The sequence below is a fragment of the Lepidochelys kempii genome, chromosome 14, assembly GCF_965140285.1.
Source record: "Lepidochelys kempii isolate rLepKem1 chromosome 14, rLepKem1.hap1, whole genome shotgun sequence".
NCBI lineage: Eukaryota > Metazoa > Chordata > Testudines > Cheloniidae > Lepidochelys > Lepidochelys kempii.
This window is the reverse complement of record NC_136393.1, coordinates 46185718-46207949: the sequence shown is the minus strand read 5'-3', so window position 1 is coordinate 46207949 and position 22232 is coordinate 46185718. Positions and strand designations below refer to the sequence as shown.

At 56.0% G+C, this 22232-nt stretch overlaps 1 protein-coding gene across 14 annotated transcripts in view; it reads left to right on the top strand.

Moving 5' to 3' along the window:
• Positions 1–14322, top strand: part of MGAT1 (alpha-1,3-mannosyl-glycoprotein 2-beta-N-acetylglucosaminyltransferase) — a 40008-nt gene extending 25686 nt beyond the window's left edge. For 6 of the 14 annotated variants that reach the window (XM_073311177.2, XM_073311172.2, XM_078848587.1 and 3 more), the window contains 2 exons: positions 5431–5673; positions 12854–14322. In XM_073311177.2, the coding sequence (XP_073167278.1) occupies positions 12928–14289 (1362 nt within the window). In that variant the 5' untranslated portion in view covers positions 5431–5673; positions 12854–12927 and the 3' untranslated portion in view covers positions 14290–14322. The other 8 variants (XM_073311182.2, XM_073311186.2, XM_073311175.2 and 5 more) reach the window with 7 other exon arrangements.
• The last annotated feature ends 7910 nt before the right edge of the window (positions 14323–22232 follow it).

Below are 22232 nucleotides of genomic sequence, written 5' to 3'. Positions count from 1 at the left end.
CCCTTCCCCGTCTCCTGAGATTGGGGGGGCTGAGCTGATGGCAAACTCACCCGCATCTCTTCTCTTGTCTGTAACTGGTTAGTGACATAATCAGCTCTGGAAGTGGCTTTTGTCTGCATGCCATGTGGTTGATCCTTGGTTAGCAGCACTTGCAGGAATCTTGGCATAGGCTGGCACCTGTCTATCTTGGGTGTGTAGACCAGTTCACACCCCGATGCTACTGGTATAACCAGGTAGGCTGGTTCACCTTCCTCTGTAGCACATCCAAGAATGCATCACTCCATGCGGGGCTGAAGCACCGTGGGATAGCTGACTAGATTTTTCCAGAATGCACCAGTACAGAGCCAGACAATTCCCTGCCAAACCCAGATGTGTGCCTGGTTAGGTTGTAATATGGTCTTCTGTGGCAAGGTCCCAAGGGTGCGTGAGGGGGATTCCAGCCTCTCACATACACTGGTCAGAAGATAGGATCTACCAACCTCTTGGGAGATGCTTTTGCCGCTGGATCCCTTCTCTCCCCACTGTCCTGGGCTGAGGGTGTATCTCTGTCTCTGGGCTCCTCAGGAAGAAAGACAGCGGGTGGTGTGGAAGGCGCTTAGTTATCGGGTTCCCCTGGGCAGCCACGGAAGAGATTTCTCTCCCTGGATTGCGCTGGCCTCTCTGAGCGTTGCCCCTGCCAATGTGCCAGAGCCCAGTGCCCTTTTAGAGGCAGATGAGGGTGTTCAGTCTCCATAAGCCATTTGCCCCTGACCACCTCTCCCCATTTCGTATACGACGGACCCCTGTCTGCTCTGAATTTGATTGAGACCCCCCAATTCACTTCACGCAGGGTAGACTGGATGAAAATGACTACCGCTACTCTGACCACTAAACTCCCCTCCCAGAGCTGGCAGCAGATCCCAGGGGTGCTGATCCCCTAACCGGCCTCTCCTATGCTGGAAGTGGGGGGCTGAGGGTGGGGAATCAGCATGGCTGCTCTGTAGCGAGATTGGAACCGGCGCAGCCTAGGGGGAGGACCTCTGAGCCAGCCAGTCCTACCCTGCCTTGGTTTGGGATTGTATCACAGCTAGTGCCCCCTAGTGGAGAAGGGTCCCATGTCCCAGGCCTCACCTGCTTGAGTCAGCCTTTCCCCCTGCCTTGGGGCTGGATCAGAGCCAACATCTCCCCTGTCCATCCATCCCTGCCTCCCTGAGCCAACCCTGGGGCCAGGATAGGAGCTGGGACCTCAGAGGGGCAATGCCCCGTATCCCGTTCCCTGAGTTAGCCAATCCCCACGATTTTCCCCTTCTCTCTGTGAGTATTGGCTGTCAGTTTGGCAATAGGCGGGACCCAGCTGGAACCGATCAGGGCCATCTGCATGCTTGAAGTGTGTGTGAGTGGAGTTGTTTTCACTGCCCTCCACCAGGATTAGCCCTACCCTGGTGTAAGATCAGAGGTTGGGCTCCTGATTGTGTTTGTTTTGCCCAGAAGATTATTCTCATTAGGGACTGACCTAGATTCGGATGAGTGTAACAGAGAGGAGAGGCTGGCAGAAGTTCAGGCCTCCAGCCTGCCATGTGTGCAGGGCTGGGGCGCAGTGACATCCCATCCCTCCTGTGGGGACCCTGTGTCTGTCACTGTCAACCACTGGGGCGTTACTACCTTATGCCAGCTGTTGAGGCTTCCCCTTAACTTAATTGGAGATGCTGGGCTGGGCAACTCCTGCCCAGCTTTTGGTCATCTGTGTTCTTGAGTGTCACCACCCCCCTTCCTCCAGGAGTACTTAATGATTTTATTAGATGGGGAAATGGAGGCACAGATTTGAGAAGTGACCGGTCCAGGATTCCAGTGGGTGAATGGCAGAGCCACAAATACAGCCTGGGCGGCCTGACTCCCAGCCCTCTGCTCTAACCACTAGACCCAACTCCCTTTCCAGAACTGGGACTAGAACTGGGTCCTGCTCTGACCGCTAAACTCCCCTCCCAGAGCTGGCAGCAGATCCCAGGGGTGCTGATCCCCTAACCGGCCTCTCCTATGCTGGAAGTGGGGGGCTGAGGGTGGGGGATCAGCATGGAAGTGGGCTGGATGGGTTGCTAAGTTATTGTGGGGGCTGGGGGAGATGCAGGAGCAACTGGCCTTGGTTTTAACCCTTAGTGACCTGACCCCATGCACTTAGCACCCTGAATGTTATTGCTGACCCTTGCAATGTCTTTTCCTTCCCCGCCCCGTCCCTTTGGGTTGCTGACTTGATTGGCGCACAGGAGACGCCTTCCCCTTATCCTGGGACCTGCTGTGCTGGCTGGTTTCCTGTTTGCCTTCTGTGCACCCCCTGCACACCTCCCCCCTTCACAGAGAACCCCCTCCCACCCTCTACTGCTCTGTGATGGCTGCCAGCTGTTTCCCATTAGAGAGCAGGCAGCAGAGGAAGGGAGGACAGGCTGTTCCTCACGTCTCCCTGTGTTTGCGTCTGGCTCTGATCTACCTTTGTAAGTGAACTAGATCAGTAGACAGCAGGGCTCTGAGCCCTCCCCGCAGTGGGCTAGCTCCCCATGCACAAACCACCATCCCAATGGGGTTTGCCCTATAGGTGCCCCCCACTGGAGGTGGATAAGGGCGGTCAGGAAGGCCAAGGGATAGAGGCTGCCAGCAAGCTACGGGTGGGGGTCGAACCAGTCCTGTGTAGCTAAGGGTCCGTGTTCACTGCAGAGGTAATTCAGGGGGTCAATAACCGGATGTGAGCAGCCCCACAACAAAGCCCTATCCGGGTTACCGCTCTGATTCCTTCCCCATGAATTGTGGGAGTGCTTGTCCGCTCTTCTGGGCGCACAGGGGAATTGTGGGAAAGCATTGGAGGACTATCAGCACTCGAATGGTTTAGCCTGTGTCCTCACTGCAAAGTCAGCAGGCTGAGTGGAAATGGATCCTAAGCACTAACCCACACCCCCAGCCAGGCCCCATTAGCACCACCAAGTTCAGCTGAGAAGGTTTTGGGAGGGGGGATGGGGCAGCTCCTGGGTAGGAGCCTGGGCTAATTGCAGTGAAGAAAGACCCTGAAAGCGTGAACCTCTACTGCCCGAGCATGGAAGCAACAGCGGCGTCCTAAACCTTTATGTGGGCCGGCCAGAAGAGGGGGTAGAGAGCCCGGCTCTGCCTGCCAGGGTTACCCCAACCCGGGGGCTCCTGGCTGTGAGCGGAACCCGGTTCCAGGGAGGAATTGGGCTGAGAACCTCCAGCTGGTTTCACGCATCCCTCTCTTCACGGGTGCATGCTGGGAAGCGAAGAGCTGTGGCATAAACCCTGCGAGAGCTCCAGTGGAGGAGAGAGATGGCGACCCACATGGCGGGTGTGGGGGTGACTGTACCGCTTCATCCGTGTCTTGAGCCAGTCCCGATGCCAATGCTTAGGGCAGAGTGGAATCCGGCTTGCTTTTTCATCCGCTGTGTTGGCGGGATCAGGCCTGCTGATCCAAACGGTAAGGGCTTGTGTCTCTCCCCAGTTTCCCTTTTTCACCCTGCTCCCGTAGCATTCAAATGCCCCACACCAGACCATAGCAACCACACAGCAAGATGGCACAGGGATTGCTCCCTCTGCACTGAAACGCAGCCACCTCTGGACTAGGTGTAGCATAGGGGTTCAACCCCCTTAGGCGGTCATGAGGTTATTACTGGGGGATTGCGAGCTGTCAACTTCCATCCCAACCCCCGCTTTGCCTTGAGCTTTATAATGGTGTTAAATATATAAAAAAGTGTTTTTAATTCATAAGGGGGGTCACGCTCAGAGGCTTGCTATGTGAAAGGGGTCACCAGTACAAAAGTTTGAGAATCACTGGCGTAGCAGGTGCTGCTGTGTAGCCACCCGTGAGCAAGCCAAGAGGACAGGAAGTGAAATCCCCAGGTGAACCAGCGAGGGGAGCTTTCGAGAGGCAGCCAGAGTTGAGATTCAGCTGGGGCACTGGAGGAAACCGCTTAATTGTTGGGTGCTGTTGGCGAACGATCACAAGTGATCAGGGCCTGTTTGCACCGCCTCATGTGAAAAGAGAGAGCCCCCTCACTGCACCACACTGGGTCACTGCGGATGGCGCTGTCCAAGGGGGGAGGGGTGGTCCCTACTGAGACCCCCCCCACACCACCACCACCTCTCTAGGTGCCCTCTGCAGCCCCTAGATCTCCCTGGAGATCTCCCGTCCAAATGCTGACTTGGCCTGGTCCTATTTGCTTGAAATCTCCACTCTGAGGTGGAACAGCTATAAAAAATGGGGCAGATACACCTCCAATTTCCTACAGGGAGCATGTGTGTGTGAGTTCAAGAAGGGTGTTGATGCAGATCTCTTCCCTCTATCTATCCCCCCCACTTTTGTGACTGTAACTGTCTCCCCTTGGCTTTTTCCCTTGTGCTGTGATGGGAGGGCATCCGTCTTGGCCTGGGAAAGCCTGGGGTTGTGGGCACTGCACAAATGGCTGCTGAGATCCCTGGTTGGTGTCTGAACCCTGCGCTGTAATTCCTCCAGACTCCTGGGGTGGGTGAGGTGAGGACACAGCAGCTTGAATTCCTGGCTGCTTTCAAAGGCTGGGGGGGGGGGGGGGGGGGGGGAAATTCTGTTTAATTTCTTGTAAGGCCCATTTCCTGACACACCCCCCCCCCACCACCTTGAGCCAGCCATTTGCCCTCCAAGCTGGGGCTGGCTCCCACAAAAGGGGAAAGGTCCCCTTCCGCAACCCCCATTGAGCCAGTCCTTCGCCCTGGACTTGGTTCAGAGCTGGTGCCCCCTAGAGGAGAAAGACCCCGTTTCCCCCCCTGTCCCCCAACCTGGGATCAGATTTGATTGGCTCAGTTTACCTCCTGAACCCCCCCCCCCCCCATCTCTGTTTCTAAGGGAGCAGCTGCCAAGGGAACAGTTAATGGTTAACTCTCCTCTATAAGCAAACGTGGCATTAGAGATTAACTCAGTGGGGCTGTCTGGTGTTCAGGCTAATCAGCTGCAGGAAAGGGCCGGTTCCCAAAGCTTCATCAACAAAGTTTGATCCTTGGCCTGTGACCCACTCTCCAATTTCTCACCCTGTCCCCGCTAGGCTCTGGGCCAGATTCTGCTTTGTTACCCTGCTGTGTAAATGTGGAGTTCCCCTGCTGCTCTCTAGTCAGGCTGGGGTCACTGAAAGCAGGATCCGGCCTGGACTCCATTGATGGAAATGGGGTCGCTCCTGATTTACCCAGGGGCAACAACAGAGATCAGGATCCGGCCCCCTTCACCTCTCTCTTCCTGTCCCCGCTGCACAAAGATCCTGTAAGCCTTTGATTCTCCTGTTCACCTTTCTCCCAGGTCTGGGTGTGTGAGGGTTAAACTCTCCTTCCCTTTCATTGTCGGGGGAGGGGGTGTGAAGGGAGGCTGACTTCCTGATGGAGAGGGCCGCCCCATAGCAACCTCTGACCCTGCTTTCCTTCCTCCTCTCCTAGCCTACATGGGAGGGCCACGTTTCCTGGTACTGCTGAGGGGAGTGAAACCAGCTGAGCCAGCGAGAACTGTGCCGAAACTGCCGTGCGTTAAAACTTCAACAGGACACGGCTCGGTATGTTGCTGTCCCCTCTGCTCTGTACCATTGCCCAGAGCGGATCTGTCTGCTGTTTCTCCCCCCATCCCGCCCCCCACTGCAGCTGGAAATCAGATATCAGCAGAGAGAGAGAGAAGCGATTAGAGAGGTGAGTTCATAATGCTGGACTTGGGTCGCTTGCCTTGTTGAACAGCGACTGGTACAGAGAGAGGCAAGAGGTGGGGGCTAGCTAGAGAGGGGACAGAGCCAGAGTCTATAACAAGTGGGGTCCTCGAGCTGGACAGAGGGGAGACTGTCTCCTGAGCTGCAGCCTTGAAGCCAGATCTGACATTCAGCTGAGGACAGAGAGGGGGTGAGTGTGAAATGGACACAGCATCTGGAATCCAGAAACCCACCTGCCTTGTTATCCAGAGAGACAAGGGGTGTGGGAGAAAGCAGAACCCCTGTCCGAGAGCTTGCGGTGATGGCAAGATACCGGCTACTCTGGAAGGAGGGGAACTTTTTATGGCTAAAACTTTTGCCCTTTCCAGGGAAGGGGAACAAAGAAACTTTTTAGAGGGATCTAAAGCACTCATGATCTTCTAAAAGCTGTACGTAATCTGTGATCAGGTGGATGAGACCACGGCTGCTTCTGTGTGATTGTGATCATGTCTAGGGTGGTACTTATTGACTATATTACAATGTTCCCTAGAGCCCCAGCTGAGATCAGGGCCCCATTGTGCCAGACACTGCCCACACACGCAGAGACAGTCCCTGCCCTGGGGACTTTTCAGTCTAAATAAAGAAGGTGGGAGGGTGTGGGACAGAATTATTATATCTCCAATATGCTTTCCAGGAAGAAGGAATATTTAGTGTTAGTTTTCCCTCCTGTCTTCTTGGCCGGTGTTTCCTTCCCATCCCAGGAGGGTTGGACAGTGTGAGGAAAATGTTTCTAGTCTCTGGAAAGCAGCCCAGCAAGGCAGCTGTGTCTGGAGGCCCCGGTGACAATATGGTGGATCCGTGGTTTTGTGTTATGTTGTGGCGCGCTGTTCAAACAGCGTTCCTGAGTCTGCCTGGTTCTGTACGACGCCCACCACGGTAGCTGTTCTGAGTCCCAAGGCTGCAGCACATACGGGCAGTGTTATATTCTTGAGTTGGTTGCTGCCGGGTTAGATGTGGCTGTTTTGTACTGAGTGGCTGGGGAAGCTAAAGCAGTGGGGAGGTATTATCTGAATCCACTAGTGTTTGAGGGGTGTCAATCCCTGGGTGAAATTTGTGTTATGCGGGAAGTCAGATGAGATGATCGGAATGGACCCTTCTGGTCGAGGAAGAAGAGGGGTCCTTATCAGGGTTAATGCTGGAGGAAGCAGCGCCAATGCAAAATCCCCCAAAAGGCCAGAGTCTCTGTAGTTCCTCTGGCTTTTCCCCAGCTCATCAGGTTTCTGATCTCGCTTGGGGGCTGGTTTCCAGGGGAGTTGGTTTCTGGGTGGGGCTGGTTTCTGATCTCGTTTGAAGCTCTGTTCTTGCTGCTTAAAATTTGTTACAAGCTGGGTGGGCAAACTCTGTCCTTATCCCAGCATGGATATGGGGGTTGCTCTGTCTTGTGGGGAAGTTCCTTGTCAGTAGCCTGGCCTAGTATGGGGTGGGAGGTTGAACCCCGTAGATCTGGAGGATTTGAGGAATCTGGGGTGTCGGACAAGGGGGAATGCTCCAGAAGGGAGCCAGGCAACCACAGGAGCGTCCCAGGAGTTGTCAAGAAACCGGCCTGGGTGCAGTTCCCAGCTCTGCCACAAGCTCCCCATGTGACCGTGGACAAGTCACCGTGCCTCAGTTTTCCTATCTGTAAAATGAGGAGATAATCCTTCCTTTGTTCCTTGGGGCAGGGACCGTCTTGCTCTGTACGCACAGCCCCTAGTACAAGCGAGCCCCGAGCTCTGTGGGCATCTCCACGCCCTGCCACAACACACCGGTTATTAATAAGAGCCCAGGCCCCTGTTGTGCTCTACAGGCACTGTACAGACAGAACAGAAGGGCAGCCCTGCCTCAAACAGCCGACAGTCTAAGGGTAAGAAGAGACACCCGCTGGATCCAGACAGCAGGAGATCATGACCGCCAGCTGTCTCAGAGGCCTCATGGGAAAGCCCGGCCCCTGCAAGGTTGCCTGTTTTGCCTTAACCACCCACTCCCTTTCCTGAACTTGATTTGCATAAACTGCAAAGGGGGAATATGTGTTTTGACCCAGGGCTAGTTAGTCAATGTGGCTTTCATTTCAACAAGCCCTTCCCATCAGGGCGTGAGAAGGCGGTCTGGGCTGCCAGCGTTGGCAGCCCGCCCTTGAAGATGCATTACCCCCTTAACCCTTTGAGTGCTGGGTGGGGAGGAGATGATGCCAGAGACACACCCATCCCCATGCTGAGACCCCCTCCTTGTTTTCCTCCATCCACCCTGGCTCCAGGTTATGTCTGCTGACCCAGTGCTTGCTCTTGCCCACCGTGAGCAGGGTCCGGGTCCTGGAAGGGTAAGGGGTTGGAAGTTGGTAACAGGAGGGGAAGGTTTCTGGGATTATGAGATGAATGGGGAGGGAATTTAGGGAGGGCTTTTGGCATTAGTGAAGATGGGGAATAGCAGGATTGGCTGCTGCTCTCTGGCTTTGCTCCCTCCAGCCTGGGGGACACCCAGATGTGGCTTTTGTTGAACAATGGAGGCAGCTGGAGGGGAAGTGAGAGAACCCACAAGAAAACCAATGAGACTTTCCTGTCCTGGGGCTGCCCCTCTCAAACACCTTGGCTTTCGCTGACGCTGAGAACTGAGACTCCAACCTTCCAGGATTGCCACATATCCCCTGGTGCTTTCCTCCGGAGTCGGGGCCTAAACCCCAGAGGCCTGGCCAAATCCCCACTGGGGGGAGGTGTTCCTTGATTCTGAAACTGTGCCCCCTTGCAGCCCACCACTCTGCTGTTTTCCCTTCCCCTAATGTCCTAAGCTAGAGAATGGTGTCCTGTTGCGGCTGTGTTCCTCCCCAGGGGCAGCTGCATTTCAGTGGGCAACTGATCTGATTCCTCTCTGTGGCTTGTAAAAGCTGGCGTGCTCTGAGATGGCTGGCAGGGCTCTTCACACAAGAGGCCTGCACTGAAAGAGAGGGCGGGAGCTGGACTGTGGGGCGGAGGAGGAGGAGAAAGAGACAGCCAACCCAGCCCATCTGCATATCAGCCGTCTTTTCAACCTATTGCCTCTGGTCTATGGCACCTCTTGATAAGTGCTTTGAAACTGGCTTCCCTAGCCAGGTAAGCATTTGATTGTGGTGAGCTGGGTGAGAGGTCACAAGAAGTAGAGGAGATTGGACCTACCGGGCAGGGAATCTGCTGCTGCTGGGTGGCTGGAGAGGACTTCTCTGAGCTCCCGTTACCTCTCCCTTTGCCCTGGTGGAGAGCGGACCCTGTGTTGACCACGAGCTACCTACGTCCCAGCTCTCAAATGTAAACCGAGTGGTAGGTGGCTGGAGTAGATGGGACTGGCTGCAGACAGGCAGGATCTCTGGCTGCGCCGGTGTTGGCATGGGGGGGTGGCAGAATGGGATGGGCTCAGCCTCGTGCAGAGCTGCCAATGGGATGTCTCCTGTGGCCAGAGAAGTGGTTAAAAGGTTAAGCCAAGCAGGGCCTTGGCCGCGAGGCCCATCGCTGCCTCTTGAGGTTGTGAAATCACTGTGGGAGTGACCCAGAAGTCAGGCCGGGTACCCACAATGCACAGCTCTTCCTTCCCCTGGCTCTGCTCCTAACCCAATCCCTGAGCCGCGGGCCATTCTGTTGAGGTTTTTCCACTTGTTGCCAAATTCCTGACGTGACTTTTTAGCTCTTTAACAAACGAGCCTCAGCCCCGCAAAGCAATTAACCAGGACTGGGGTTGGGTGACAAGGCCTGGGGCCAGCCTTGCATAGCAGGCTCCTTTGCCCCACAGCCTAACCAGAGGGGGCACTGTGCTGCTGCAGTGGGGGAGCTGCCCTGGTTTTTTCCTTAGCAACCCAGGGGGAAGAGGTGGGGCTCTGAGATGCCCACCCTAACCGAGCTCTGTGTCCCCTCTCGCTCTGGCTTTAGAGGGTCCATTCCTCCTCAGCCTGGCCATAGAGGGTGCTGTGTTGCCTCTGGAGTGGGGTGGGGAGCTATTCTGGCTAACCTGGAACATGATCCATCCCCTTAGCCAGGCCATAGGGAGTGCTGTGCTGTCCACCCTCCTTGGGGCCGAGTACCTCCCTCATTCTGGCACTAGGGGGCGCTGTGCCTAACCTGGGATGCACTCCATCACCCTCTGGGCCCGCACTAGGGGGCGCTGTGCTGCTGTCCCTAGCCTGGCCCCTGCTCCCTGTCTCCACAGCTTGTCACTGTGGGCCGCTTGGCCTGGATAATCCAGTCCCCTCCACCTGCGGAGAGGCTGAGTGCGTAGTTGGGCTGTTTAACCCCCTGGCTGGCACATTAACAACCGAATGGCCCAATGTACAAGGACTTAGTCCCCCTTCTGCTTCTGCCTCCTGCATTCCCTGGGGGTGGAGTTTAGCCCTCCGTTCCCCACTGCTAGCTAGGAGCCAGAATAGCACCCCGCTCGCTCTTTCCCGCACCTGTGCTGGGCTAATGGGAGGAGAAGTTTCGGGCCGTCCCAAAACTCATCAGCTCTGTTTGTGAGACACACTGGGAGCAGTAGCATGCAGAGTAAGGGGAGGCTGGTTTTCTCGCCCTTCCGTGGATCTGCTTTCCCCACTTCCTTTACTGCCCTGCAACTCCCTGGACTTAACCGTCCAGGGAAGGAGCCCAAGCTGCTGGGCTGTCTGAAAGATCCCGGAGAGTTTAGAAAGAGCCTTTTCTCTGCGCTGTCAGCAGCTCCCAAACCCGCCGGCTCAATCCTCTGTGCCCTGGCAAGCCAGGTGGAAAAAATGCAACTTGCTGCTCCAGCTTGCGTCTCTGAGCCCAGACGTTGCTTTAGAACAACGGTTAGCTTGTCTGAGAGGGATGCAGGGACATCCGATGTGCTGGAGCGGGCCTCTAGTGTGGGATCGCGCCGCCCATCAGACCAGTGGGCCCTCTTGCCCCCACTGAAATCCTCAGTGGAGCCCATCTATCCTAGTGTCTTCTCCACGCACCCCGTCCTCTGCTAGATCAGACCCCAGGGCTGGAGATGCTTCAAACCAGGACTGGGTGGAGCCTGGGATTTTCTGTTCTTCAACCTCTGCGTCATGGTTTCTTCCCCTCCCTCCCCCCTGAAATGTACCCAGCTGACCTCACCCCATGCCTCAGCCCCCAATCCGTTACACCACTGGGATTCTGTGGGGCTCAGCATGGACACCAGCCGGCCTGGTCCACCCCTCCCCAAGGTGTGTGCTCCGGTGAATCCAAATGATGGACAGGCTTAAGCAGCAGTGGTGTGAATCTCTGTCAGAGTCCTGTCGAGCAGAGACAGATGGACACCCCGGTTCTTCCTCCCCAGCCCCCAGGGGCCCTCCTTCTAACTGGCCCCAGATCACAGCGGCCTGACTTTCCGGGCTCCCAACCGCCATCCCAAATCAATATTGATCAGTGAGCTCGGCTGGTCAAACAAGCCTCGTGTGTCTTGCCCTTGCGCCCCAGGCTAGGAGCCAAGCGGTGCAGGGTTGGGCTGGGGCACTTGTTTGGGTGGGAGATCTCTGAGGAAATCCCCCCCCCCCCGGGGATGTGGCTCAACAGACGGTGCTGGTCCCTCTGCGTCGGTGCTGACCCCGATGCGACACTGGGGGTCACTGGGCTGCAAGGAGCTGGGTGGAGGTGCAAGTCAGTGCTGGCCCCAGTGCAATGCTGGGGCGCTGTCCCCTCGCAGTCAGCGCTGGCCCCAGAGTTAATTCCAGATGCAAAATGTAACGGGGATAATGTGTTTTCCTCCCGGCTCTTGTTCTGAGCCACCGGCTTCGCCTTCACTTCCTGTCCCAACCTGTTGCTGGGCAGCTGTGAAATGACTGCCCCACCCCAGAGGTGGCTGCATTTCAGCGCTGGGGTGAACAGTCCATGGGCGGCGCTGCTGCACGTCTGCGAAACAACTGCCCCGCCCCACCCCAGAGGAGAGGGCTGGCTGCGTACCCAAACAATAGTGTAGCCACATGCTGCCAAAATGGCCCTGAAGCAGGGAGTTGAGATGGGGACTCGATGGTCGCCGTCCCTGGCGTCCTCCCCACTTGGGTTTGCACCAGCCTGGGGGGTGTGAACATGGCTGAGCCCTGCCTGCGATTACACACACGCCTGCCGCCGCGTTAAATATAGGGCTGGGCTCTCACTGAGGGGGATTAATGAGGCTCCTGATGCAGCCACTAAGCAAGGGTGGGATTACGGGCTTAAACCGGCGCTGTGCACAGTTACCGCCCATGGGACCAGCGGGGTCTGAGCTGAGGTTCGTGCAGCAGCTCTTGGGGGAGGGAGGGGCCTGTCGGGGCATCTCTGCACACCAGCCACTGGGCGGGGAGGAGAGGGGAGCTGCGATCCAGTGTCGATCCAGTGTTAGGCTTCATCAGCCAGTATACTCAGCTTCCTCTCCCAATGGACCCTCCTCCTCAGGCACGGGGGAGGATTACCCTTTCTGCTCACACCTGGGGTTCCCAGTCCCTCCCCTCCATGCGACTCCCCCACTCCACCCAATCTGGGAGGGGGCATTTCTGCTGCTTGGCCTAAGGCCCCCCCATCCCTGCCCTGTAGGAGAACCAATTCCTGGAGTCAGGACATGCAGGGAGGGCGTTGGCCTCTGCCCCTCCAGACAGCCGAGCCGATCATGAGTTAGCTCAGCTAAAGGATAACCAAGGGGCAGGGAAGATCTTTGGTGCAGGTAGTTGAAGGGGCTGATGCCGAAGGAGGGAAGAGAGGGGCCCAAGGGTATCCCTGGGAGGAATGGGGTGACATGAAGAATGGGGCAATATAGAGTAGTCAGTGAAAGAGTCCCGAGGGGAGGAAGTATCCAGATGGGGAATCGTTTCCCCAAGGGGTGGGCTGGGGGCCCCTTTGCTGGGGACTCGTAAATCCAGGAATGGACGGAGCCCTAGAGAACAGGCTGTAAGGGCTGGGCCCTGATGGGGCGTCTCCATGTCACTAGGGGCTGGGGCCTGATGGGGCGTCTCCATGTCACTGGGAAGAGGCTGTAGAGGACGCTCCCCAAGTGGCTCTGAACCTGATGGGCAACTGCTGGAGCTGCTCCTCTGTCCTTACTGGCTGGAGGCCTGGAGGATTGTCTAGAGGGAGTAATCCAGCCCTGGGTCCCAGGTGGGGCTTGACTAGCAGTAATGGTGACCCATTGCTAAGATTCCCTTGTACTTCACTGACTCCCTGTCCCCCTTTCTGCCCCCGCAGGTCCATGGCTGTGGAGTGACGCCTGAGGGATCGAGAGCGTACGCGAGCTGCGGGGGGGCCTCTGCCTGTGAAGGATGCTGAAGAAGAGCAGCCTGGTCCTCTGGGGCGTGGTGCTGTTTGTGGCCTGGAACGCCCTGCTCCTTTTCTTCCTGTGGACCCGGCCCCCGGCCTTCGACGACCATAGCCACTTGACCGAGGAGGTCATCCGGCTGGCCCAGGACGCTGAGCTGGAGCTGGAGCACCAGAAGGACCTGCTGCGGCAGATCCACCGGTACAGCGCCCTCTGGAGCAAGAAGAGGAAGAAGGTGGAGGAGGCGGGTCGGCTCCCGCCGCCCGCTGCCGCCTCCAACGCTGGGGCTTTGCCAGCCACGGAGGCCGTCCCGCACCGGCCCCGGGCCTCCCCGGCCGCGGTCCTGCCTGTGGTGGTGATCGCCTGTGACCGCAGCACGGTGCGCCGGTGCCTTGACAAGCTGCTGCACTACCGGCCGTCCCGGGAGCGCTTCCCCATCATTGTGAGCCAGGACTGCGGGCACGAGGAGACAGCGCGGGTCATCGCATCCTACGGCGAGGCGGTGATGCACATCAAGCAGCCGGACCTGAGCAACATCGCGGTGCCCACGGACCACCGCAAGTTCCAGGGCTACTACAAGATCGCCCGGCACTACCGCTGGGCCCTGAGCCAGGTTTTCCGCACCTTCCAGTACCAGGCGGCCATTGTGGTAGAGGACGACCTGGAAGTGGCTCCAGATTTCTTCGAGTACTTCCAGGCGGCCTTCCCGCTCCTGTTGGCCGACCCCAGCCTCTGGTGCGTCTCGGCCTGGAATGATAACGGCAAGGAGCAGATGGTGGAGGCTGGCCGGCCGGAGCTGCTCTACCGTACGGACTTCTTCCCCGGCCTGGGTTGGCTGCTGCTGTCAGAGCTGTGGGACGAGCTGGAGCCCAAGTGGCCCAGGGCCTTCTGGGACGACTGGATGAGGCAGCCGGAGCAGCGGCGCAGCCGTTCCTGCATTAGGCCCGAGGTCTCCCGCACCATGACCTTCGGCCGCAAGGGCGTGAGCCATGGGCAGTTCTTCGACCAATACCTGAAGTTCATCAAGCTCAACGACCGCTTCGTGCCTTTCACCCAGCTGGACCTCTCCTACCTCAAGAAGGAGGAGTACGAGCGCTCATTCCTGCCCAAGGTCTACGGCGCCCCTGAGCTGCGGGTAGAGGAGCTGCAGGGCAACCAGCGCCGGGAACTGGGCACCGTCCGCGTGCAATACAGCAGCCGCGACTCCTTCAAGGCCTTTGCCAAGGCCCTGGGTGTTATGGATGATCTCAAGTCAGGGGTGCCCCGCGCCGGCTACCGCGGCATCGTCAGCTTTCTCTACCGTGGCCGGCGGGTCTACCTGGCGCCCCCTTCTGACTGGACGGGCTATGACCCCAGCTGGAGTTAGCACTGTCTCTCCCCGGACATTGACCCTTGAGCATGTTGGACCCATAAAGATCATGGAGCGGGTGGGTGGGGTGTGTGTGTGGGACTCAGACCTTGTATTTTTGTTTTCTGAGTGGCATTCGAGTGCATTCGGGGGAGGGGCGGTGTGTGTGTTTGTGCACTTAATACTGGGGTTGAGGGGCTGGATTATTGTGACGCCCCGATGTGGGGGGGCAGGGGACTGGGATGGGGCATGCTGAGGCTTTCCTCACTGCCCTTCCCCTCCATCCCCCCCAGTGCCTATCCCCTTTCTGACATTGTGATCTCCTCTCTACCGCGTCCCTGAAGGTTTCTCCATGGTAGGTGAGTGGGGTCAGAGCCAATGCTGAACCGAACTGACCGATCAGTGGCTACTTTCCCAGCCTCTGTGAGCTGCGGGGGAAGAATGGAGAGAGGACAGTGACCACGTCAGCCTGGGAGGGACTAATGGAGATGCCAGGACTTGCTTAGGACCTTTGGCAGTTCCCACCTCACCATCCTTAGTTGGGGGCAGAGTGGGAGGGGGCAGGGGTCACCTCTGGCTATAGCTGGGAGGGAGCGTTGGAGATGACGTGGTGCCCTTGAAGGTCCTCAAGAGCCCATCATTTGCTGTAGGGGAGCTGGCCAGGGGCAGGGATCTTTATGTCCATGATGACCTCTTTGGTGTCTCCATGGGACCATCTCTAGCAAGGCTCGAGCATCAGAACTTTCTCGCCCTTTAACCTGCTCAGTGGTCTCTGAGCAGCCCTCTGGGTCTGGGAGGTGTGAGGAGTTGTCCTGGCTTCCCTCTATCCAGCAACGTAACGTCCCCACAACGTTCCTCTGCTTGCAGTGGGCGTTCCACCACGGTGGCCCCTTCCCTTTGTCCTTCATCGCTGCTTTTCTACACTGTGCGCCGAAGAAGTTTGTTACGGAGCCGGGGCTCTGCAATCCGGTTTGTGTTACTCTCCCTGGTGAGGAAGGGAGAGACCCAAGCTTGCGGCCTGCCTTAATCCTCAGTGGGGGCCTCCATCTTTTCCTGGGTTGAAGTTTGGTTCAAAGTTGGCTCAGTCCCTGCCGGATGGTGGCTGATTCCCCTGCTGCCATGGTCATGGTGGTCATGATTCCCTTGCTACATAGTTGGTGTAGCAATGGGGAGAGACATGAGATATCACCATGAAGGAAAACCACAGGGGTGGTGGGATACAAGAGAAGGGGCTCTCTGACAATGAGCCCTGCCTTATCTGTGGGGGTAGACCCCCCTCTCCAGTCTCCTAAGAGGTGCTGCTGAGCTGTTCAAGAGCCAGTTTGGGGAGGGAGAGTTACAGTTCAGACCTTATTTGGCCAAAATGTAGACCACACCAAAGGGTAACTTTTCCCCCACTGTATTATTTTGCTGTATTGTTCTGTTTTTGTTTTAAATCCCCTTATCTTCCCCCGTCTGGGAGGTGAGCCAGGGGAGGAGGGAAACCAAACTGCCCATTGGCATTCTACATCACCCATGAAATTGCTTGGTGCCCTAGGGCAAGTTTGGCAAAGGATGGGTGGGTGCAGAAGCTTCCCTGCGATCCAAACCCTGTTGGTGAGGTCAGGCAGAGAGGAGCTCCCATGTCAACAGCCAAGAAGGAGATGGTTGTTCCAAGAGTGTATTAAAGAGTCTGAAAATGTCCTGTCTCCAAAGTGCCCCTTCCCTCCCAGCTCTGGTAAGCAATATCCAGAGCGCTGGAGGCTTTCTCAGAGTAAGGGTGCTTCAGTGTGTGTGTGTGTAACTTTCCTCCCCTCCTTGGGCCAGGATGGGGGGAATCTATCGGAAAGAAGAATCTCTGGGAGAGGGAGGTCCATTTGTAGGCAGGAACTTCAGTGGGATCCAGGCAGCTCTTCAGGGAGCCATCCAGGTGGGGTTGGATCCCTGCCATTCTCCTGGGCAGGAACTGGGAGCTGGGCAGGCTCTTCCATCACACCCTGCCTGCGGCAAAAGTCCAACCCTGTTCCGTTTGCTCTGGGCTGTGCCGCCCTCACCACACGTGGCTCCAATGTAGGGCTTTCTGCCCCATGCTGCCAAGAGGCCTTTAGACTCTGGTTGACTTCAAGGTGAGGAAGTCGATCCAGCGAAACGAAGCCCGACTACGTTGTGGCTGATGGAGCTCTCCTTGTGAGCCCTCCCTGTTCCTGGCTGAAGCAATGTGAGGTTCTGGTGGAGGGAGTTTTTCCTCTGTGGGTTTGCAAGAGAGGAGTAGATACGACCACCTGGGGTGCTCTTACCCTCTTGGAGAGGATCCCATACTCTGTCCCCTACCCCTAAACACTGAGGGTGCCTGGGAAGCCAGCTGCTCCCCTTTCAGCCTCAGATGGAGCGGGGTCTGCACTGAGGGGAGTTGGGATTGAAGCCCACCCTTTGTTCAAGGAGGTTGATTGAAACCAGTTTCCTTTCCCATAGTGGTTGCTCCCTCTACCACGGGGGTTGGGATTAGTCCACTATTACCCTCTCTGCCTGCTGCCCCCTTCCCTGGGGAGGGGGGTGGTGAGAGGTTGAACCACATGCCTGGACCAGTCTTGAAGCCATTCTCAGTGGAAGGGGAGGAGGGGAGGAAGGAATTTTGAGCAGGGGGGCTGTGGGGAGGGAGGGAGAGATGCTGTTTTTATGTCCAAACGTCATTCTGCGAAAGCGAACTTTAAGGTGCAGAAACTATTTTCCAGAATAAAATAAAAGCCAGACCTTTTTCGGCTCGACGCATCATTGCTCTCCACCCCCCTCACCTTGGATTGATCCTAGGGCGGCATTTACTTGGACCTAGTTTTGAATGGCCCAAGCAACAGCCCTTCTCTGGAAAGGACTGTCCCGTAGCACATGCCTCTCCCTACTGGTGGCATGTTCTGAACACCCTCAACTCCAGCCACCCTCACTTCAGAGCCTTGGGGTGAGACTGGCTCCCTCGCCAACCCGCATCAGCTGGGGGAAGAGTAGCAGAGCCGTTAGCCTGCTGGTGTTTAAATGCAAAGATCAGGCATGGGGAGACCCGTTGAGGGAGAGGCTGAAATGAATCTGGTCCTAACAGGGACCAATGGCTCATTGGTACCAAGTAGTTTGTCAAGGGCTGTTTGTTACCTGCGGTTGATAAGTTGCCCCATGCGCAGCCATGACGGAGTTGTGGGGTGGGTTCTCTGGCTCCCGTAATTACGCCAACATGCCAGAAGAAGGGAAGGGTATGTGACAATGTCCACGTGTGATAATCAGTGGAGCCCAAACCCCTCATGCTTTGCAAGGGGTCCAGTTGTGAAGTGAGATAGAGACCAAGACCTGTCATGTCTGAAGCAAGCCCCTTATTTAGGGGAGCATGCAATGCTCCTCTAATACAAAGGAGATCCAGGCCCTCTCTGGTGAGCTCCTGTCCTAAATGGCTTCCATTCTAAGCAGCCAATGGGTATGAGGGTAAACAGAGGCATGGTGGGGATAGGGGAGGAGAGTGACATGCCTATGGTCACACACAGCAGGTCAATGGCAGACCAGAAGCCAGCACTGCTTTACCCACAGAACGTAGCTGCCTCTGATTGCTCCTGCTCCCTCTGGGGTCCTTCGTAAAGGACCCACATTGCCAAGGTTATCACAGGGTTGATTCTACCAGAGATGTATCTGCAGTAGCCCCTCAATAATCAGGCGTCCGGGGTGAGCTCGCAGCCTTGGTGCTGGGCTGGGACAGGGTTCCATCCTGGTGGTTCTGCTGCATGGCCAAGACCAGGTTGGCCGGTCCTGTCTCCCTAGACAGGAGAAGAGGGCCGCGCTGGCCCTGCAGCTGGGTCTGGAGGGGAGGTGCAGAAAGTCCAAGGTCATGGCCACCCCATTGAGAGCCGGGAGGGGAGGGAAATGGCTGTACAGAAGTATTGAATCACGTCAATGGTAACCGTTTGGAATGGTCCCATCTCCAATCCATGGTGGGCTTGTCTTCACTGCAGAGTTAACTCACGCCTTGCTCCTAACTCAAGTCCCAACCGCATGAGCACAAGGGAGCTTTCATCTCCATCTGGCTGGCCTGGAAGAGGGTGCTGGCAACAGCAACAGAGTCCAGCTCTTCAGCTGCTAATGTGACCATGCTGTGCTGCTCAGTGGATCGCTCTGCCGAGCCTAGCTCAGGAGCAGCTGCACTGCGAACTCGAGAGGCATTAACACTGCTGGTAAGACCTAGCCAGAGACCATCAGCCCTCCAGACTTCTAACCTATCCATGGCAATTCTTGTCACAGGTAGGTAGGCAGGTGTCCAAGCCTCTTTCTCAGTGCAACTCCAGGCCAAACGTAACAAGCAATGTTTCAGTAGAGCCCCTTCCCTGTGTGTGAACATCTACGGAGGAACATCTGGAGATCTCTGAAGGGGAGGGTCCCACCCAGGATAGTCCCATCCTTACCACCAATTCCTCCATGGGGAGGTAGGGCTGAATTCCTCCTTGCCTTGGATTTTCAGAGCAGTGGGTGGGACCCGCTGTTCCTCAGTGGTAAAGACAAGTTGGGCTTGTCTCGCAGTGGAGAGGTAGAGAAGGGAAGGATGTAAATGACCTTCAAAGAGCGGATGAAGCAAGTCCTGGCTCAGTGAGTGGCATCTCTTCAGTTCTTACCTGGGGGCTGACGAAACATTCCTCAACTTGGGGGTGGGGGACGGGAAACAGAGCGAAAGTGAAGTGAAGCAGCCAATGTGGCAGAATAAGGAGTGGAAATAGCCCCCAGCAGGGCTGCTTCCCAGCCCCCTGCTGTAACCCACTAGGCCCCACTCCCCTCCCAGAGCTGGGGTTAGAACCCAGGAGTCCTGACCCACAGTCTCCCCTGCTCTAACCACTAGACTCCCCTCCCCTCCCAGAGCTGGAATCCAGGAGTCCTGACTCCCAGAGCCTTCTGGCTCTAACCCACTAGACACCACTCCCAGAGGTGTGGCTAGAACCCAGGAGTCCTGGTTCCCAGTCCCCCCTAGAATCATCCCCTTATGAGGAGACAGGTTTCATCCCAGTCTCCAGGGGGGGAAATGTTTGCATCAGCCCCTTGTTATAATACGGGCAGCATGACAAGCTTCTAGCAAATCCGACAGTCATTCTTTACTGACTGTTCCCTGAAATGGGGCAACTGAGAGGAGGCCAGGCAATGCATGGCCAACGGGAACACCCTATTGAGAGAGAGGAGTGTTGTGTTGAGTAGTGCCTGGGAACCTCTCTCCTGGCTCGGGACTCTGCTCCCTGATCCAGGAATGGATTCCCCTTCCCGCCCTCGGCCCCTCCCGCATGGAATCCTTGCAGGGCTTACAACAAATTGTATTGATGCCATTTATCTCGTAAATTAGGCCACCGTTCCCAGATGTAACCCCTGCCCCCTCCCTGTATCCCCGATGTTAGGACTATTTGTTTTACAGTAGTACATGGATGCTCTGAGATCAGGGCCCTGTTGTGCCAGGCGCTGCCCAGACACACAGGGAGAGACAGTCCCTGCCCCCAAACCAGGCAAGCCAGCCAAAGAAAGCTTGGTTGTTGTCCCATGTTTGCTGATGAGGGACCTGATGTACAGAAAGATGGGGTGATTTGCACAAGGAGCCAGAAGTTGAATCCAGCTCTCCTGAGCCCCTGTCTAGGGCCTGGCCCCCTCATTTCTTCCCCCTTCTCCTGCTGGTTCCAGGGCCAATGCCCCAGGGGCACGGGAATGCCATGGGACTTGGCAAGTCTGGCCTTGTGCTCCCCGCTCCTATGGCTCCGCAGGGCAGGAGCCACCCAGGGCCATGGGCAACAGGCACAAGGAGGGGTGGGAGCAGGGCCCTGGGAGATCTTTAATCCTCATACTTCAGGGGCACAGCCTGAGCTGGGAGCTGGGGTTTCACACCGAGAATAGAGGGGAGAATCTTGTACCCTTGGAGCATTAGAAGCAGAGGCCAGCCCTGGGGGAAGGATCGATCCTGCCTGTGACACAAGAGGTAGTCGCTGTGGGTGGAAGGAAACAGAGGTGTCATTGCTGGAGGGGAGCAGGGGTGACACCGCAATGGGGGAGCCCCTAACCCCAATGCGGTGCATCCCCACCTAGCCTCTGGCACCATCAGCCCCCTGGTGACAGGTGTCTTCAGATCTGTTTCCTGCCCCAGTGGCTATACTCTCCCATGTCCTTTCAAGAACCAGAGAATCCGCTATATACAGGCCATGCAAAGTCAGTCCGTATACGGTATAGTAGCCCCCAAGTCATGCAAAGTCAGTCCATATAAAGTAGGGCTGTGAATTAATACCAGTTAACTCAAGCAATTAATTTGTTTTGCGTTAGCGCGATTAAAAAATGAATTACAATTAATCAGTTTTAATCACACTGTTAAACAATAATACCAGTGGAAATGTATTATACATATTTTTGGGTGTTTTTTCTACATTTTCAAACATATTGATTTCAGTTGCAACACAGACTGCAAAGTGCACAGTGCTCACTTTATATGATTACAAATATTTGCACTGTAGAAAAGATAAACAACAGAAATAGTATGTTTCGATTCACCTCGTGCAACCACTGTAGTGCGAGCTCTTTACCGTGAAAGTGCGACTTACAAATGTAGAATTACTTTTCACATAATTGCACTCAAAAACAAAACCATGTAAAACTTTAGAGCCTACAAGTCCACTCAGTCCTACTTCTTATTCAGCCAATCACTAAGACAAACAAGTGTGTTTATATTTACGGGCGATCATGCTGCCCGCTTCTTGTTTACAATGTCACCTGAAAGTGAGAGCAGGTGTTCGCATGGAACTTTTGTAGCTGGCATTGCAAGCTCTTTACATGCCAGATGCACTAAACATTCGTATGGCCCTTCCTGCTTCGACTTGTAGATTGCTTATCTTATTTTCCAGTGAAAATATTTGTAATAAAATATAATCATGTAAAGTGAGCACTGCACTTTGTAGTCTGCGTTGTAATTGAAATCAATATATTTGAAAAGGTCGGAAAAACATCCAAAAAATATTTAGAACACATTTCCCTTGGTACTCTATGATTGTTTAACAGGGCGATTAAACCTGCGATGAATTTTTTAAATCTCGCGATTAAACGTGATTATTTTTTTCATCGCTTGACAGCCCTAATATAAAGCATATATAAAGCCCTAATATAAAGCATATATAAAGCCCTAATATAAAGCCCTCTGCCACTGAGTCAGTCCATATGGAACCTCCAGCTTCCCAGTCCTTAGGTTCTGCTGCCACCTTGTGGCCATTCCCTGTCATTCTAGGACCCCAAGTCCCCATTTGTCTTTTCTCTTCCATTCTTCCCCCCCACCCATCACAACAGTTTGAAACATAGGCAGCAGGTGAACACCCCTGCCCCCCCTTCAGAGAGGCTTGCCCACCAGCCCCAGCCCTTCCACCTTCCCTGGGCGAGGAGCTGGGGTGCCCGAGATTAGCCCCTGGCCCGTTTCCCTGCCCCACGGGGCGTGCTGCCCAGGGCAGGTGGAGGGTCCGGGGCTCCCCACAGGCTTCCTGGGCTGCTCTTACTACAGCCCAGCTCTCTGGTTTGGTTTATATGCGGGACCTGGAGGGGGGAAGAGGAGGAGCAGGACCTTGTGGTGAGCGGGGGGTGGGGTGGGGGGGCTAAGGCCCACCTCAGCCCAGCCCACGGGGAACTGGCTGGCACCATACCTGAGCCTTGAGCAGGTGCAGAGCGGAGCTGCAGGGAATTGGGGACAAATGCTGTCCCGGAGTCATTCAACCCAGGACTGGGACTTGAACTCTGCATTTCAGGACTGTCCTTCGCCCAATTCGGGGCGGACGGTCGCGCTAATGGCAGGTTCCTTATCTTAGGGGTGAGGGAAGGGTAAGTGGAGTCTCCGTCTGAGCGGCCCAGGGGAGGCGTATGCCTGTGCGCTGCAGGACGACTTTTCAATGGTCACGCACAGGTTGGCAGAGGAGCAGAGTGGGGTTGCCACCTCGGGCTACAAAAACCTAGGACAC